The following is a 21356-nucleotide window of genomic DNA, read 5'->3' as shown; positions in this document are numbered from 1 at the left end:
GCATTTGCGAAAAAGATTGGTGAGAAAAAAAGAAAATAGAGACACTAGTTGAGAAAAATACAGCAATTAGAGGCGAGAAATTTGAGTGAGAAAACAAGCTCTTATTCAGTGGAAAATAAGGAAATTACACCATAGTGGCAGAAGGGCAGCACCAATTTAGCCACCTAGCTTCAGATGCAAGAATTGAGCGCTTCGTTAACTCTTCGACTTACTTGCAGACACACAAAAGAGGCACTGACTCTGCATTTAAACCCTACAGCAGGTTTCTATTTCAATCACCACAGCTAATGTGACCAGTGCTCCACTGCATAAAAGCTTTTGACACAGATTTCATGGCCTCTTGCAGGGCTTTCAGACCAATTTCATGCTGTCAGTGAAACATTTCTGCCAGCTGAGAGCCGAGGATGTGTGCGGACTTCATTTACTTTGCCTCCTCCACTTGCATTTTACCCCAGCAACAGGGCTAGTGTGCGACAGTGTGGGTGTGCTATGCTACAGTCATATTTTAATTTGTGCTGCCACTATGTTTGGCACTAAACTAAACTATGCAGTGTATGAGTTTGCGTACTCCACAATCTTTGCCATCATCTGAGCATGATTTAGATGTCTCCCTGAGGGATTAAGAAGCTTTTAAACGGTCAATTCAACATCATCTTCTTTCTAATCTAGCCACATTCCAGCTGCGCTCTGAAGATGAGCCCGCATACAATACAAAACCCAGCCAAAACATCATAACCCTGCTATCAAGCGCGAGAAAGCTGGCACCAAAGCCATAATATCCACCGTAATCAGAGAGAATGTGAGGAAGTCTCTGTGGTCAACTAAACAATCCATGCTGTCTTAAATGTATAGCACAGAAAAGCAACATTCAATTATGGGAGGATTTCTGGCTTATCTTTTTCTCTTCTCACAGATTAATTCCTTACCCAGAAAACAAGTTTACTTTGTCAAATCTGTAAAATCCAACTGGACTCTTCAAAACAATGAATAAAAACAGTCGCAGATGAAAATGGGAGAGTAACAGTTGACCAAAACTGACCCAATTTTATGGAAGCTTGTTTCCACCACTAAATAAAAAAATAAAAAAAAAGGTAATTGCAACTTTTTATCTCACAATTCTGACTATTATTTTTCAAAATTGCGAGATTTAAACTCACAATTAAGAGTTAAGACAGAATTTCGTGATATAAACTCAGAATTGCAAGTTTTATCTCGCAGTTCTTACTTTTTTCAGTTTTGTGAGTTTATATCTCGCAATTCCGACTTTGTAACTCGCAATTCTGACTTTATATATCATAATAATGACTTTATAACTCACAATTCTGACTTCATAACTCGCAATTCCGACTTCATAACTCGCAATTCCGACTTCATAACTCATGACTTAATAACTCGCAATTCCGACTTCATAACTCGCAATTCCGACTTCATAACTCATAATGACTTTATAACTCGCAATTCCAACTTCATAACTCGCAATTCCAACTTCATAACTCGCAATTCCGACTTCATAACTCAATGACTTTATAACTCGCAATTCCAACTTCATAACTCACAATTCCGACTTCATAACTCGCAATTCCGACTTCATAACTCATAATGACTTCATAACTCGCAATTCCGACTTCATAACTCGCAATTCCGACTTCATAACTCATAATGACTTTATAACTCGCAATTCCAACTTCATAACTCGCAATTCCAACTTTATAACTCATAATGACTTCATAACTCGCAATTCCAACTTCATAACTCGCAATTCCAACTTCATAACTCGCAATTCCAACTTCATAACTCGCAATTCCGACTTCATAACTCGCAATTCCGACTTCATAACTCGTAATTCCGACTTCATAACTCGCAATTCTGACTTTATAACTTGCAATAATGACTTTACAACTCGCAATTCCGACTTCATAACTCACAATTCCGACTTTAAAACTCATAATGACTTCATAACTCGCAATTCCGACTTCATAACTCACAATTCCGACTTTAAAACTCATAATGACTTCATAACTCGCAATTCCGACTTCATAACTCATAATAATGACTTTATAACTCGCAATTCCGACTTTATAACTTCTAATGACTTCATAACTCGCAATTCCAACTTCATAACTCGCAATTCCGACTTCATAACTCGCAATTCCGACTTCATAACTCGCAATTCCAACTTCATAACTCGCAATTCCAACTTCATAACTCGCAATTCCAACTTCATAACTCGCAATTCCAACTTCATAACTCGCAATTCCGACTTCATAACTCGCAATTCTGACTTCATAACTCATAATGACTTCATAACTCGCAATTCCAACTTCATAACTCGCAATTCCGACTTCATAACTCATAATGACTTTATAACTCGCAATTCCGACTTCATAACTCGCAATTCCGACTTCATAACTCGCAATTCCGACTTCATAACTCGCAATTCCGACTTCATAACTCGCAATTCCAACTTCATAACTCGCAATTCCGACTTCATAACTCATAATGACTTTGTAACTCGCAATTCCAACTTCATAACTCGCAATTCCGACTTCATAACTCGCAATTCCGACTTCATAACTCATAATGACTTTATAACTCGCAATTCCAACTTCATAACTCGCAATTCCGACTTCATAACTCGCAATTCCGACTTCATAACTCGCAATTCCGACTTCATAACTCGCAATTCCGACTTTATAACTTGCAATAATGACTTTACAACTCGCAATTTCGACTTCATAACTCGCAATTCCGACTTCATAACTCACAATTCCGACTTTAAAACTCATAATGACTTCATAACTCGCAATTCCGACTTCATAACTCATGATGACTTTATAACTCGCAATTCTGACTTTATAACTCGCAATTCCGACTTTATAACTCATAATGACTTCATAACTCGCAATTCCAACTTCATAACTCGCAATTCCGACTTCATAACTCATAATGACTTCATAACTCGCAATTCCAACTTCATAACTCATAATGACTTTATAACTCGCAATTCCGACTTCATAACTCGCAATTCCGACTTCATAACTCATAATGACTTTATAACTCGCAATTCCAACTTCATAACTCGCAATTCCGACTTCATAACTCGCAATTCCGACTTCATAACTCGCAATTCCGACTTTATAACTTGCAATAATGACTTTACAACTCGCAATTCCGACTTCATAACTCATAATAATGACTTCATAACTCACAATTCCGACTTTATAACTCATAATAATGACTTTAAAACTCATAATGACTTCATAACTCGCAATTCCGACTTCATAACTCATAATAATGACTTCATAACTCACAATTCCGACTTTATAACTCATAATAATGACTTTATAACTCGCAATTCCGACTTTAAAACTCATAATGACTTCATAACTCGCAATTCCGACTTCATAACTCGCAATTCCGACTTCATAACTCATAATAATGACTTTACAACTCGCAATTCCGACTTCATAACTCACAATTCTGACTTTAAAACTCATAATGACTTCATAACTCGCAATTCCGTCTTCATAACTCGCAATTCCGACTTCATAACTCATAATAATGACTTCATAACTCACAATTCCGACTTTATAACTCATAATAATGACTTTATAACTCGCAATTCCGACTTTAAAACTCATAATGACTTCATAACTCGCAATTCCGTCTTCATAACTCGCAATTCCGACTTCATAACTCATAATAATGACTTCATAACTCACAATTCCGACTTTATAACTCATAATAATGACTTCATAACTCACAATTCCGACTTCATAACTCGCAATTCCGACTTCATAACTCGCAATTCCGACTTCATAACTCGCAATTCCGACTTTATAACTTGCAATAATGACTTTACAACTCGCAATTCCGACTTCATAACTCATAATAATGACTTCATAACTCACAATTCCGACTTTATAACTCATAATAATGACTTTAAAACTCATAATGACTTCATAACTCGCAATTCCGACTTCATAACTCATAATAATGACTTCATAACTCACAATTCCGACTTTATAACTCATAATAATGACTTTATAACTCGCAATTCCGACTTTAAAACTCATAATGACTTCATAACTCGCAATTCCGACTTCATAACTCGCAATTCCGACTTCATAACTCATAATAATGACTTTACAACTCGCAATTCCGACTTCATAACTCACAATTCTGACTTTAAAACTCATAATGACTTCATAACTCGCAATTCCGTCTTCATAACTCGCAATTCCGACTTCATAACTCATAATAATGACTTCATAACTCGCAATTCCGACTTTAAAACTCATAATGACTTCATAACTCACAATTCCGACTTCATAACTCGCAATTCCGACTTCATAACTCGCAATTCCGACTTCATAACTCGCAATTCCGACTTCATAACTCGCAATTCCGACTTCATAACTCGCAATTCCGACTTCATAACTCATAATAATGACTTTACAACTCGCAATTCCGACTTCATAACTCACAATTCCGACTTCATAACTCGCAATTCTGACTTTATAACTTGCAATAATGACTTTACAACTCGCAATTTCGACTTCATAACTCGCAATTCCGACTTCATAACTCATGATAATGACTTTATAACTCGCAATTCTGACTTTATAACTCGCAATTCCGACTTTATAACTCATAATGACTTCATAACTCGCAATTCCAACTTCATAACTCGCAATTCCGACTTCATAACTCATAATGACTTCATAACTCGCAATTCCAACTTCATAACTCGCAATTCCAACTTCATAACTCGCAATTCCGACTTCATAACTCACAATTCTGACTTTAAAACTCATAATGACTTCATAACTCGCAATTCCGACTTCATAACTCATAATAATGACTTTATAACTCGCAATTCCGACTTCATAACTCATAATAATGACTTCATAACTCACAATTCCGACTTTAAAACTCATAATGACTTCATAACTCGCAATTCCGACTTCATAACTCATAATAATGACTTCATAACTCACAATTCCGACTTTATAACTCATAATAATGACTTTATAACTCGCAATTCCGACTTTAAAACTCATAATGACTTCATAACTCGCAATTCCGACTTCATAACTCGCAATTCCGACTTCATAACTCGCAATTCCGACTTCATAACTCGCAATTCCGACTTCATAACTCGCAATTCCGACTTCATAACTCGCAATTCCGACTTCATAACTCATAATAATGACTTTACAACTCGCAATTCCGACTTCATAACTCACAATTCTGACTTTAAAACTCATAATGACTTCATAACTCGCAATTCCGTCTTCATAACTCGCAATTCCGACTTCATAACTCATAATAATGACTTCATAACTCACAATTCCGACTTTATAACTCATAATAATGACTTTATAACTCGCAATTCCGACTTTAAAACTCATAATGACTTCATAACTCACAATTCCGACTTCATAACTCGCAATTCCGACTTCATAACTCGCAATTCCGACTTCATAACTCACAATTCCGACTTCATAACTCATAATAATGACTTCATAACTCGCAATTCCGACTTTAAAACTCATAATGACTTCATAACTCGCAATTCCGACTTCATAACTCGCAATTCCGACTTCATAACTCATAATAATGACTTTACAACTCGCAATTCTGACTTCATAACTCACAATTCTGACTTCATAACTCATAATAATGACTTCATAACTCACAATTCCGACTTTATAACTCATAATAATGACTTTATAACTCGCAATTCCGACTTTAAAACTCATAATGACTTCATAACTCACAATTCCGACTTCATAACTCGCAATTCCGACTTCATAACTCGCAATTCCGACTTCATAACTCGCAATTCCGACTTCATAACTCATAATAATGACTTTACAACTCGCAATTCCGACTTCATAACTCACAATTCTGACTTTAAAACTCATAATGACTTCATAACTCGCAATTCCGTCTTCATAACTCCCAATTCCGACTTCATAACTCGCAATTCCGACTTTAAAACTCATAATAATGACTTCATAACTCGCAATTCCGACTTTACAACTCGCAATTCCGACTTTACAACTCGTAATAACATTCAAAACGGTAAATACAAGTTTTAAGTTTTAAATCCTTAATACATTTTATTCAAAATGTATTAATATTGGTTTATGTACTAACGTATATAATATAAATACATACGAATTAGAGGTTGAAAAATACTAGATTTTGCCAATAATATGTTTAAAGAACTACAAGATTTTACATTTAATTAAATGGCAGATACAATTGATTGTGTAACCAAAATACCAATAATCATCAAAAAATATTTTATGTATAATGAGGAACTTTTAATTATAAATAAGCCGAGATTCACTGAGACTTACTTTGAAATGTCTATGCTTTACATATTTCAGCTGCTCATTCAAAAAGATGAGGGTTAATGTGTATTCTTGCAACAATATACAACAGTACAGTAAACGATACAGTAAACAGTGTCATAATTCATCAACATAAGAAAATAAGCAATCAATTATTAAATTAATAAACATGCAGATGTCTGCGAACTGCTTGAACATGTTTCTGATCTTACTACAAACTATTCTTCAGTGCAAATTATTCCAAAGAGACAAATGTCTTCATAATCTTTCTCCTCCTTGAATTTATTTTATGCCTGACATCACCAAGCCCCCTTATTTTTAAACCCAACCCATTTATTTTTCACTGAATATCCTGTTTGACTTAGAAAATAATGCAGATTATGGAAGTAAAATTTGTTATGGATGAGTGTCATACTGATTCAATGTTGCATTTTAGTATCATGCTTATGTTATTTGTCTAAAATGTGGGATACTGTGAGCGGCTACACAGCCATGACTTGTCTGTTTGTTGAGTTTTTTTTGCTGAGGGCTGTAGGTCTGTTCGCCTGTCAGCCAACGGCAGATGACAGCAGAGAATGAAGCAGTTCTCTGCTGTCTTAACACTTGCATCTGTTAACATAGCGGAAATTCAACCATCTGCCCTCATTACATTCAGAGAGCTTTCGGGATTGACGTAGACCATGGTACTTGGTGAAATAATTAGTCACACATTTGTGAAGAGAACAGCTGCATGTGATGCAATCTCCTTGCTGTGCAAAAAACTTCTAATAAACATTTTCTGCGATACAGTATCAAAATTGTCTTCGCATCAGAGCTATGACCAGTCAAAGTAAAAAAAAAAAAAAAAAGCTAAATAAAACCTGTGTGAATATAAAGTGTCAACCAGTATTCAACATTCAAACCACTCGCATAAACAGCCTAAGTGTAGCTGTAATTAGAGTTTCATATACAGAGCATAAAACATGTTAAAAATGCACTATAATCCTATTTATTTACATATCTTTTACAATATTGACTTTTCTAAAGCAAAATAATATCTGAGCAACTTATTCACTGTTAATGTGTGTTTCAAAAATGAAAATTATCCCATGATTTACTCACCCTCAAGCCATCCTAAGTGTATATGACTATCTTCTTTCAGACGAACAATCAGAGATATATTTAGAAATATCCCGGCTCTTCCAAGCTTTATAATGTTAGTGAAGGGGGGCCAGATTTTGAAGCCCAAAAACTACATCCATTCATCATAAAAGTAATCCATAAGGCTCCAGGGGGTTAATAAAGGCCTTCTGAAGAGAAGCGATGGGATTTTGTAAGAAAAATATCCATATTTAAAGCTTTATAAACTTAAATAACTAGCTTCGACTTGCGCCAAATGAGTAACCCCTGAAGCGATGTATGACGCAGGATGTAGGAGTATCGTAAGCTTAAACACTTCTTGCGATTTAAACAAATAGGGCTGTGCAACAAACTCAAGCTCCTCTTCTCTTATATCGAAATCCTCTGACATTTCTCTTTAAAAATGATCATTTTAGACTTCTAATTCGTGACCGGTGTTTTGTTTTGCTCTATCCTCTGAGCTTCCGCGTTCATCCTTACATCATGCGTCGGCCGTCTGCCGAAAGCTAGTTATTATAGTTTTAAAGTTTTACATATGGATATTTTCTTACAAAAACCCATCGCTTTGCTTCAGAAGGCCTTTATTAACTCCCTGGAGCCGTATGGATTATATTTATGATGGATGGATGCACTTCACAACTTTTATAAAGCTTGGAGGAGCAAGGATGTTTTTGAATATAAAAAATTTGTTAAATTTTGAGAAAAAAAAAATCAAGATAAAATGTTGAGAATAAACTCCTTAAATTATGAAAAAAAAAATTGTTAAATTACGAGAACAATTCGTTAAATTATGAAAAAATTTAGTTAAATTTCGAGAAAAAAGTTGAGATAAAATGTTGAGAATAAACTCATTAAATTATGAGAAGTCATTAAATTATGAGAAAAAAAGTTGTTAAATTATGAGAACAAATTCGTAATTTAACGACTTTTTTCTTGTAAATTAATGACTTTATTTATCAACATTTTATCTCAATTTAATTATTTTTTTCTCAAAATTTTACAATTTTTTTCTCGTAATTTAACGAGTTTATTCTCAACATTTTATCTCAAAATGTAATAATTTTTTTCTCAAAATTTAACAACTTTAATCTCGAGATGGTTTTATTTTTTTATTATTGCTTGGCCCTAATCCTCTTCCGTACTATCCTCACGTAAATTTGATTTCACAACAATCAAGTTTGTGATAATTCTCAATGGTGAAACCTGATATGCGTTTGGCATGAAACAGATCAAACAGTTTGAATAAAATTGACTCACTGTTCTGGCAGTGGATTCCATCGAAGCCTATTGAACACTTGCATACGTATTCTCTGAAGACATCTCCTCGCTGGGGGTTGGGAATGATCTCACAGAAACCGTCGTTTTTACAGGGGTTAGGGCTGCAGGGCCCTGAGAGCAAAGGTCATGTGAGAAAAGATCTGCCTCAGCTGAAATGGATACAAGTAACCTTTGCACATATATTGTTTTAAATAAACCGTTTCCCCCACATAAATATAAATAACTGATAAGATTGTTACCAATCTCGGTCTCGTTGCAGGTCTGTCCAGTGAAGCCTTCATTACAAATGCAGATAAAGGGATCTTTTCCCGTTCCGGTCACACAGGTTCCTCCATTCAAACACACATTTACTTCACAGTCAGCAGCTGAGAAAAGACAAAGACAGTGATTTGATATTACATCCATTATTGATAAAATTTTCCAAAATGGCTCGCATTCATTAAACATTACTAGAAAGAATGTCTGTGTATAGAATTTATAAAAATGTTATTTATATAAATTGTCACATTCAAATCAATGCAACAGGAATTTTCGAATGAAGATTAATAATTTATGTTTCATGAACGAGGCTCATTTGGGTTTAATTCACTGCCATCAGCAATATTTTCAATGGAATGTTACTGATGGTTAGGATTTTTGTTTCTTTCGAAAAGGGAAGTGAAAAAGAAAAAAAAAAACCACTAGGTTCACAGTTTGGTCATGTTTTTATTAGGGCTGGACGGGATGGACACAACTTAAATTGCTGACGATCCCGTGGCACTGCAAAAAAACAGGACTGCAGTCCTGATGTCTATAGAGAAATGGTTTGTCAGGATGTTTTGTGGGACAGCAAAGCACGGAGTATGGAAATAAATAGTGAAAATGCACACAGAAATTTAGAAGAATAAAAAAATAACTAAAAAAATAAAATGCAATTCTGAATAAAGAAACTAAATAAAATGCAAATAAATAAATGGAAAAATGTTATTTTGAATGAACTATGTGCTTAAAGGGATAGTTCTTTTATATTTTATATTACTATTTTGAGGCAAGTGAAATAGACTGCGCCATTGACCAACTGAAACCTGGTCTAAAGTCAATGGCACAATATTTGTTTTGTTATTTAAAGAGCGTGTTAGTAATATGCACCTAAACGCGGAGCACAACGCGCATACATTCTGCTTATTATACACACAGGGAAGCGAAGCAGCACACAAACATGCCAAATATTAAAAATAAAAGGATTATAATGTAACAGATTATTATTCTGTGCATAAAGATAAAAATGCTTTGGTGGAATCCGGCTTTTCTCGTAGATGGTCTACTCGCGCTTTAACCTCTTGCACGAGCAGATCCGTTTCCTCACTATAGACGCATTCAGTTATTCCGCTTGCAAATTGTGGCGCAAGCGTAACTTTTAAAGGGAATGGGAGACGAGACTCTGGTTGGTTTATTGCACGTTATGCCCAAAACACACCCATGAGTCATTAAGAGAATAGGGACAACCCTTTTAGACAATGCACCGGGCGCACCGACCATTTTTCTCATCCTTAAACTAGCAAAAGTGGATTCGGACACACCCTAAATGCACCTGCGCCGTGCGCTTTAGACCATGCACTTAGATTGTTAAAATAGGGCCCGCTAAGTATTGAACTGCACCTTTTGCATTTTTATATATATGCTGAAACGGAAGCCAAAACAATCCATCCAACTCTTATTTTTTGGGAGCTGTTACTATATTTAAAGGTTAATTTTAGCCTGACAGATATAGGCCTTGAATTTGCGGAGTTACAACTTTCCACAGTCTGTGCTGGCTTCCCACAACTCTGTGTAAATGACACCTCAGTGAGAGACTTCCTGCGCATCGTTGTGTCCTCCCCTGGCGCCCATCCAAAATACCACAACAGAGATACTCAGCAGAGTTTATTCGAGGTGAACAGCACTCAAAATGATAATTAGCCCATGTTTAATGCAGCTCCAACCGTGTGAACTTGTTTTGCACCAAGACATCATTTGGCCTACAATCTCCTCTAATTGTGACAAAAGGCAACGGCCTTCACGCTCAGGGTTGGAGCTTGTGGGATAACGATAAAGCCTCGGCCTGCACAAACAGAAACCTTCTTATCCAAACGATTGCCATGTTTATCTTTGGAATGGAATGCATCATCCTTTTCACGCTATACCAGAAGGCTGAAAGCTCAATTCCCTTCGCTCTTTTCAAAGAAACCAATTTTAGTGCTTAAAAAAAAAAAAAAAAAAAAAATGGAATTGCATGACATCTTTGATATAACATCACAGCAACAAACGATTTAGCAACACAGATCAACCCATACATCACTGATAAGCACAGAAAATTCCATTGGGAACAGAAACTGTATATGGATAGCCTGAAGGTTTCACAGTCAACAAGTTGTTCTTGCTGAATAGTTACGACAAAATTGACAGGAGGAGTTGAGAACTGAAAGTAATTCATTGCGGATTAATAACTTTAAACACAACGCATTGCTAGTCACAGTTCTGCTTGTGTTTCCATAGAAATGGAAACTCTGAACAGAAACGGTTGCTGGCCATATGCATGGAATGTCTTTGCCGCTTTTCGAGGTGCTGACACGGGCACATGTCTTGTGGGCAAACTAAAAGGATAAGTAACCAAAATTAAAATTGTGCCATGATTTCCTCACCCTCATGTCATTTCAAACCCATGTGATTGTCTTTCTTCTGTGGAACTCAAAATAAGACCTTTAGCAGAATGTCCAAGCTGCACTTTTCCATACAATAAAAGTGGATATTGACAAGGGTTGCCAAAAAAATGTATAATAATCATAATAAAAACTTGATTGGCAAATAAAAAGAAATGCATTTAAAATTAAAAGTTGCCCTAAAATATAATTTAATATTTTTATTTTAATTAATAATAATACAAATAGGAAGAATTTTATTGTTGTAATTTATTAATAAAAAAAAAACAATTAAATTAATTGTTTTAAATATGTATGTACATTTTAAAATATTTATTAAATTATTATATTATTATATTTGTTATATTTATATTATATTTAATATTAATAATTAGGGCTGTAAAATTGATTAATTGCAACTAATCACATCGAACATAAAAATTCATGTTTACAGAATATGTGTGTAAATATATTATTATATTTATACATACAGTATTCTATATATATATATATATATACACACATACACACACACACACACACACATTATGAAACAGACTTTTATGTTAGATGTGATTATCGCTATTAATCGATTTTATAGCCCTATATACAAAAATATTTACTGTTTTAAACATGTCTTTTAATTTGTCCATTTACATTTAAATTTACATATAAATTATTAAATTCATTATTAATTATTTTATTTTTAAGTGACACTCCTAGTCCTCCATAGTCATCACTTTCATTTTCTAGAAAAGGGAAAAAAAAAAGAAAAAGGGATGCAGCTTTGGAACAACATGAAGTGGAGTAGATCTAGTGAACTATTCCTTAAACTATACTTGAGATTATATGTATGAAAACTAAACAGGGTGGATAATAATTAATGTCAGGACACATCATGATGTGTCATCTCACATCTACCAGCTGTACTCAACCTGGTTTAACTGTCAGAGAATCTAATACGTTCTAGAAGGCCATTAGACAGAACTGAACACATCAGCTGAACGCAAAGCTGTTTGATGAAGTGAAACATCTGATCAGCGTCTCATCAGCTGAGCTGGCCTTTTGATCAGCAAAAGCTCTGAAACAGGAGTGAGAGCGGATTATTCCCACAGGCTTTTGGATATACAGCTTTAGGCACTATAGTATATCACATGCTCTATTTCTGAGTTAAACGTGTAAAGGCAGGCAACTCTGGGAGTGTTTGCTGCTCTCTCACAAATGAGGCATGAACACAGGGACAAAAGAAAGAAGCAATGGAGTTTGGCCAGGCAACTGTGCCCCTGAAAAAACAAGCCGGGCAGCGCCGAGCCAGCTCAGAAAATGAGTAATAACCAGCATGCTATGTTGCTATTGACCTATTCCCAATATGGTAAAAAATAATAAGAAAACAACTTAGCATTGCTACTGCCCTGATACTGAAAATGTGCAGGCTTAAAAGGATATTCCACCCCAAAATGAAAATTCTAGAATGACTTTGGGGCACCAATGGCTGTCCTGTTACAAAACAATATTTTTGACACTAGTGGCACAGAAATAACACACTTCAGCTTTAAATTTTGGAGCATCTTGAGGTAAAATGTCCAATAACAAACACATTTGATGTGCTACAATTATGATTATGGTTTTCCAGAAAAAACACTAAATTTTTAACTAAAAGAACCAAAATTAACAGTTCAAAACTGAAAATAACAGAACCGCTCAAAACCATAAAACCACTTGCTCTCTCATTTCAAGTAACTGGGACGTCACTTCAGTCATCTCAAAACAAGCATGACCTGATCTGCAATCTTACAAGGCAAGCATAACCATTATATAGTAACTAATAACGTTTAAAAGTAGGGTAGGGCTTTAGAAATGAGTCACTGGCATGAGGAGTCATCCAGCTACAATCTGCTGAGCGGATCACGCACACTTGGCCAACAAAAGAACCCTTGACTGTCGTATTAGGAACAGGTGCAAAACAAAAACAACAGACTGGAGGACAACCAAAACACTGAACACGTGCATGTGAGTGCACGCAAATGAAATAACACACCTACACACTAAACCCCCAGTTCATGAAGTAACAGGAAATGCAAATTTACTATGCAATGCACTCAAGTGCTTATCTTAACTGCACAGGCAGTCTCACACAAGCTAATTTGGTGCTAAAAATCTTTCTACTGGTATTACTTGATACTGCCTGATACTGGTACTTTAGTGACTTACTTTAAAATCTTAACTGGTATATATGGGGAAATCAAATTTCCCTTGATTTTTTTTTAAAGGGGACCTATAATACCCCTTTTACAAGATGTAATATAAGTCTCTGGTGTCTCCAGAATGTGTCTTTGAAGTTTCAGCTCAAAATACGTCATTTATTAAAGCTTGTCAAATTTGCTCCTATTTGGGTGTGAGCAAAAACATGCCGTTTTTGTATGTGTCCCTTTAAATGCAAATGAGCTGCTGCTCCCAGCCGCTTTCCAGAAGAGGGCGGAGCTTTAAAAGCTCACGCTTCAGTTGCTCAACAACAAAACTGGAGAGTCTCACGCAGCCAAAATGACGATGTTTAGCCTTACATTGTTCAAACTGGAGTCGGACACTGATTGAGAGACTCAGGAAGAAGTTACAACTTTTAGAATGTATCTGGACGTTTCTGAATGGTTAGTGGATAAATTTATGTAGTTGCTGTGGAGTTGATTCAACTCATCGACTAGCATGTGCCGTCATGTTAATCTTTTGTGCAAATCCAACGTTGAATTTACTCATTTGTGAAGCAGTCTGACGTAAAATTACAGCATGGCAACGATTCTCTACTACAACAACTCTTCCTCTTCTCTAAAGCATCCCAACATGGCTTACCCCTTTGTTGCGTGTTCCTGGGAGGAGGGTTTATGTAAATTTTAGGGTTAGTGATGTCACTAACCCGGGAAGAAGCTCATTTGTAGTCCCTACCAACCATTTGTTGTGGTCCTTAAACAGAGAATTCTTTAAAAGAAAATATCTCCCTTTGCATTTATCTTTGAGCCTCGTAACTTTGCAGACTTTATGCTCTAACAGCAACATTATACACTAACTAATGTTATAAAAGTGAATTCATAATCAACCACCCCTTTAAAATATTGTACTATGAAAAAATTCTGTAACTTTGATAAATCAAAACTTCCTCCCCCAAAAAGTATTTATAGAAGCTAAGCTCCCAATAATTATTTTATGTTAATGCAGATAACCGATAAATGACTGCAATAAACTTTTTTATACTAGTTTGTATACAAAATACACTAAAAAACACTAAACTAAAATTGTATAATGTACAGTATGAGAATGGATATTCAATTAGTGATTTATTTCATTTAATAGTACAACAGTACAGTGTTTTTAAAGTTTATTACATGATGGCAAAGGTCTAAAATAAAAAATATAGGGGAAATGAGGGGAAATGAGCATGCAGAATTAAATGTCCAATAGTGACAGATACAAATAAATAAAAATGTAAAAAAAAAAGCAAAATATTGTCAAATAGCTGATATGGTACCAGTATATTGGCAGTTTCATACGCGCTCCGAACCACTGATTCGAAACTAAAGAGTCGTAAAGCTTCATGAAGCAGTGTTTTGAAATCACCCATCACTAGATATCGTTAAATAAAGTCATTATTTTGTTTTTTTTTGGCGCACAAAAAGTATCGTCGCTTCATAACATTAAGGTTGAACAACTGTAGTCACATGAACTGTTTTAAATATGTCTTTAGTAGCTTTCTGGACATTGAAAGTGTTAATTATCTTGCTGTCTATGGAGGCCTCACTGAGCCATCGGATTTGATCAAAAATATCTTAATTTGTGTTCTGAAGATGAACGAAGGTCTTATGGGTGTGGAACGACATGAGGGTGAACTGGCAGTCTCATATTTAAAAGTTAAATGTAAAAGGGGCATCTAAAAGACACAAGCTGCACAAAACACCTAGTTTAGACATTAATAAAAACTTCAATGTTATAAATGTACATATAATGAAAAGTTAAAGAATAAATAAATAATGCCCCTGTAAGACTTGAAATCTGCATACAACATCCAAGTAATGTAACATATCCTTTTTAGTTGTTAAAAATAGGTGTGTCTAGGTGCTGATTTGTGTTACAACCTTCGTGTATATTTAGAAGCCTAAAGTGTTACTTTACCTTTTAAGACTGCCTTGGAACTTACTTTATGGCTTATGGCTTCACACTTTATTCTAAAGGTGTCCTGGATAACTCCACATTAATAGTGTGTGCGGAACAGTTCACGGTGTTCTATTCAGCCATTCACACATCATTTAAGAATTAAGATGCCTTAACACACCCCTGGGGAACTTGGTGTTCCAAACCTCTTCTTTCTACGTCACTGAATCCCATGTAAAAACTCCCAGAACAGCTCAACGCACTGAGGCATTCAGCTTGCACCTCTTAATGACCAAGCAAATGACCCATAAAGATATGGTGTACACAAGAAACATCCTGTTCTTGGACCAATAAACAAAAAAAAAGTAAGCTGCCAGAGAGCTTGCATCTTCAGGTGATATTTCTATAACCTAAAGGCATTTCTCCAGAACACCACAGCCATCTGTTCTTAAAAATAACCCACAAAGACTAAAAATACACTCTGACGTACATAGAAAACAGCCATTTTCTAAGGCAACGCAAATAGGCTTATATTAATCCTACTTGGAATTGCGATAATGCAAAGGCATAATATTTTGATGTTTTACACAAAAGCCACAGATATGAAATTGACATTTATCATGCAAGGGGCAGGGCTTATTTGTTCCAATTCTGGTAACAAAAGTTTCTTGAGAAGTGTTGGAAAATGTGATTTTAAAAATTCAACGCAGCAGATTGGAAAATGGAGCATGAGACCAAGATGGAGCGAAATCATATGAGACATGCCATGTTGCACTGCCTATGAATGAAACATTGATTAAGGCTTATTGAAAATTAATCACAGGAGAAGCAGCCCTCATTGGACTGCTATTATAACTAGAGTCGTCAGGACAAATGAGCCCATTCCCGGAGGGGAAGACCCCGCTGCCAGATGGCACGAGCCACGCGACAGCTTTTGAACGGCTCGCAAACACATTCGTGCAAAAGAGAGCGAGTGAAAAGCGGGAGGCTGTGTGGTCGCTATAATTAGCGTACTCTCCGTCAGCTGACCTGAGAGGCCTGGGTTGTGTGTTTTCATTTTTTGCCTTGATAAAATCCTTATTTTGCTTGGTTTTTTACTAATGAAGGTAAGATTTTGATGGATGAGAGCTAATCTTAGATCAGCTTGAGAGTGCAGCTTCCATCCAAAGCTGGTTACCTTCTCAATCCGATAAGTGAGACAAACAATTCTCAACTTTTAAAGGGATAGTCCCTTAAAAAAAATGCAAATTGTAATCATTTACTCACCCTCATGTCGTTCCAAACCTGTATGATTTCTTTCTTTCATCAAACAGAAGAAATTTTCATTAGGCATGATGTTGACGCTGTTCTTTTGCATACATTGACAGCGAAAAGTGACCAGCAGCCGTCAAGGACCTGAAAGTGGTCCGTATGACTATATTTTAAGTCTTTTGAGGCTATAATGTAGCTTTGTGTGAGGAACAAACAGATATCGAAGCCATTATAGATCTCAAATCTCATTAATGCTATTTGAATATGTGGTTTATTAGATCCTTTAGTACTAATGGTGGTTGATCAAACCTGGTGCGACACATTTTGATTTGCCACATTTTAATATGCAAATCTGAATGAGTTTTGAGAGCTGTGCAGAGAAGAATATCAGTGAATAGCAACTAAATTTTGGTCTTTTCATACACAAGTATGGATAGACATGTGTATACTGCATGCCAAAAGGCTCATAGCCATTTACTGGAAAAAAGAAAAAAAAACAGAAAAGCCTACTATATCCTGATGGTTAAGAGAAATATCTTCATGCATTGCAATGGAAAAAATAACCTATATTATCACGGGTAAAGAAGACAAATTTTAAGAGTGTCTGGAGTCCCTTTTTACTATTTATTGAACACAGAGATAATAACAATATAATGGAGGAGGAACAAACTGCTTAATAATTAGGTATTATATTCATATGAAAATATACTTTAATGGACTATACTATATTTTTGGTTATTATATGTAATCTATTATTAACTCTGACCAAATAATATATTGTATTACCCAATGTTGGTTTGTGCTATTACACTTTTTATCTAAAATGAGCCCCGCTGTTTTTGTTTCTGCACATTATGTGTTGTTACAGATACATTGTTCTGTAAGTGTTCAAGAAAATGCAATAAAAATAGTATTACAAAAAAATATATAATTTTGGTCTTTTCCTCAAACAAAGTTTTAATATGGATTTAGAAGAGCTGGAATATAGTCATATGGACCACTTTTATGGTGCTCTTTGTCCTAGTCACCATTCAATTTCATTGAATAGAAAAGAGCAGTATGAACTTTCTGCAAAACATCTGCTTCTGAGTTCCACGGAAGAAGGAAATCACACAGGCTTTGGAAAAGATGAGCAAAATTGTTAAAGTTTAACTGCATCTAAAACATCAAAGAATGCCAATTTCATCGCTTGAAGTGTGAACGAGGAAGGTCAAGAAGGCGACAACTAAGCCATTTGAAAACTCCACGGAAATCGCTCTGACACTGGAAACTCCCTGGAAGCAGTAATGAAACTCCTCAAGGATTTTTCATAAGTTTGCACAAACCTGTCCTGCTGCACTGGTCATTAGTGGCAGGAAGTGCCCTGGCCTCACTGGGCTCCGCTACATATTAAAGTGGCCACATTCATGGGAAGTGACTCAGTGATTTGGTCACTTCAGCCACACCTACAGACTAGAGCCAGATCACGGCCTGAGGCTCAACGGCAGATGGGGAAGTGTGTTTTTAAACAGAGAACATCAGTGGGGACTAAAAATGACTAATAGGGCTTTAAACAAAAACTATTTAAGTATAAACATTACCAAACAAGACTGAAGTACAAGAAAAAACCTATCATTTTGTGCAGGGGATGTGGAGGAAATTAATCTAGACATGCTGTCAAAAATCTTAACACACATGAGTTGCCAAGGCATGAAATTAGTGCCCAGTGCTCTTCCACATCTGACCAAAGCCTGTAGGTCACTGGTAATGGATTGAAATCAGGACATGATGTTTTATATACACTAGTATAACAATAAAAGGACAAAGCAGAGAGCCCAAGGCGTTCAACGCAAGTATAAGCACGAATAATGCAAATTTTGGTACAAGAGAGACATGTCCACGGGGACTTTTCTTAACATGAAGCCGCCAGTACTTATTTACAATACGATAGTGGACACTAAACACCATTCATTCATTCATTACTAAATGTATGAAGGTAAAAAACTCCTTTATATCATATATGTTACTCAGAAATATTCAGAAAAAAAGCTGTTATATATGTTATATACACTTCAAATAAACAATGACCGTAGACTGTAACTTGCTTTGTTTATGTAGTTTACCTCTATAGCGCTCAACGTACAGACAAAAACAAAAACACTTACCGCTCGCAGTAGAGACTGAAACAGCAAGAAAACACGCTGCAAAGAGTGGGAAACTAACAAAGAAGCTTGGGAAAGTTCTCATGGTGCCGAAGTGTAGTTCTTCGGTGAACTTCTCGTCGGTCTCAATAGTCGTTCGGTGTGAATCCGTTCGCCGTTATGACTACGGGCAAAGCTTAGAGGCGAGAGAGGGACAATATGTGCGCCCCCACGTGTATCTCTGCTCTCAGCCAATTACATCCTGTTTTGAACATACGTCCCCGCCCATGACCCCGCCCCTCGGAGAGTCATTAGTCCAAATAACTGTGCGCTGCTAGATTGATTTGATACTGTAAACAAAACAACACGGTGTGCAGACCGAGAAAACATTTGGTGCCTTGCTGTGTTCACAGGGATAGTTTAGCAAAAAACGAAAAATATTATGTTCTCAGAACGTTAACTTTTGGTTATAAAAATAAAACCTGATAAAAATAAGTATTAGCAAACATTTTATGCGTGTTTCCTTTGGGTTGTCACATAATAAATCCCTAGCAACGCTCTGGGACGGTTAGCTTTTGTTTACAACACAAATTAAGATATTTTAGTTGAAATCCGATGGCTCAGTGAGACCTCTATAGCCAGCAATGACATTTCCTCTCTCGAGAGAGATTCATAAAGGTACTAAAAACATATCTAAATCAGTTCATGTGAGTACAGTGGTTCAATATTAATATTATAAAGCGACGAGAATATTTTTGGCGTGCCAAAAAAACAAAATAACGACTTATATAATGATGGCCGATTTCAAAACACTGCTTCATGAAGCTTCGGAGCATTATGAATCAGCGTGTCGAATCATGATTCCAACAAGCGTCAAACCGCCAAACTGCTGAAATCATGTGACTTTGGCACTCCGAACCGCTGATTCGATACACTGATTCATTTATGTTCCGAATCTTCCTGAAGCAGTGTTTTGAAATCGGCAATCACTATATAAGTCATTATTTTGTTTTTTTTGGCGCACCAAAAACATTCTCGTCGCTTTATAATATTAATATTGAACCACTGTACTCACATGAACTGATTTAAGTATGTTTTTAGTACCTTTATGGATCTTGAGAGAGGAAATGTCATTGCTCCATGCAGGCCTCACGGAGCCAATCGGATTTCAACAAAAATATCTTAATTTGTGTTCCGAAGATTAACGAAGGTCTTACGGGTGTGGAACGACATGAGGGTGAGTAATAAATGACAGAATTTTCATTTTTGGGTGAACTAACCCTTTAACATAAAATTGACTTTGTTTCCTGGTAGTATCTGATATGAATTAACTAACGTTACACGTTTAATCTTAAAAGAAGCTAATTTTTCTGAATTCATATCATTAAGGCTTCTGAAGATGTTAAAAGTGGCCTAACTCAAATAAATAAAGGGTTTTGAAAAGCACGTTAAATGGGATTGTTGTGACATAAACAAATGTTGCATTCATGCAAAAGCAGTAATTGGGCTTTGTAAGGTTAAGGTAGTGGGTGTGTTGCTCTGGCAAAGATGCATTTATGCATGCAGGTCGATGCAAAGTGTGGGTGTTGGTCAATTGGTGATGATGTTCTTTGCTTTTCTTAGTATCTTATGCTTTTGTGTCTGTAGCAACATGAAGATGCTGGACAATGTAAACTGGAAGATAGAGTAGCCTAAATAAAAAACAAAGAGAGATGCTATTAATTAACCCCAAACTTAAAAAGACTTCACAAAGTCAAAACGTTTAAGAAGGAGACCAATTGTTCATGCACCACTAGATTCCATTTTATGCGTAATGAAAAATAGCTTATTAATGTCTCTCTTGGCTCTGTTGCTGGGGCCCTTTAGAGCTCGTGTCTAAATGCTTCTCCACAGACACTTTAGCCAGTCCCACTTGATTTGATTGAACATAAAGTGAGCTTGATTTTCCTCCAGTGGAGCCACTAATCTCTAATAACATAATGGATGTTGGCTGAGTGCAAATCATGGAGCTGGATTTTAAACATCAGACATTTAAGATCCTGGTTGTCTCGCAAAATATCCATCTCATTTAACGTCACTTAGAGCGACTAACTGAGTTTCATTTATGGCACTTGCGGGAAATAATACAATAATTTATAAGGGGTATCAAATCAGTTGTGCATTGCAAAGTGCAGTTATTTGCTGTGTAACTGCTAGTCTTTGAGATGTTCTTGGACTGCTGATCCACTGCTGTTGTCACTTTTGCATCTGGTCTGTGAGAACACTCTGACGAAAACACTTGTAATACATGGAAATTGTAAACAACTTGCTCCAGATATGTCATGGTGTGTGTGTTTTCAGTTGTATCCTGCCATCTTGTGGCAATTACCAATTAACACACTGTTTGTAATATTGATAATGAAAGCTATTAATGGAGAATAAAGTTAATT

At 35.9% G+C, this 21356-nt stretch overlaps 1 protein-coding gene across 2 annotated transcripts in view; it reads right to left on the bottom strand.

Annotated features, from left to right (window-relative positions):
- The window catches only part of mfge8b (milk fat globule EGF and factor V/VIII domain containing b), a 32466-nt gene extending 13312 nt beyond the window's left edge, over positions 1-19154 (bottom strand). For both annotated transcript variants that reach the window (XM_067380012.1, XM_067380013.1), the window contains exons 1-3: positions 18952-19154; positions 9002-9127; positions 8742-8873 (exon numbers count right to left, since the gene is read on the bottom strand). In XM_067380012.1, coding sequence (XP_067236113.1) covers positions 8742-8873; positions 9002-9127; positions 18952-19033 — 340 coding nt within the window. In that variant the 5' untranslated portion in view covers positions 19034-19154. The remainder of the gene's footprint in view (positions 1-8741; positions 8874-9001; positions 9128-18951) is intronic.
- Positions 19155-21356: the final 2202 nt, after the last annotated feature.

The sequence above is a fragment of the Chanodichthys erythropterus genome, chromosome 24, assembly GCF_024489055.1.
Source record: "Chanodichthys erythropterus isolate Z2021 chromosome 24, ASM2448905v1, whole genome shotgun sequence".
In the NCBI taxonomy this organism is placed as follows: domain Eukaryota; kingdom Metazoa; phylum Chordata; class Actinopteri; order Cypriniformes; family Xenocyprididae; genus Chanodichthys; species Chanodichthys erythropterus.
Note: the sequence above shows the minus strand (reverse complement) of the source record. Positions and strands in the feature narration are given on the sequence as shown.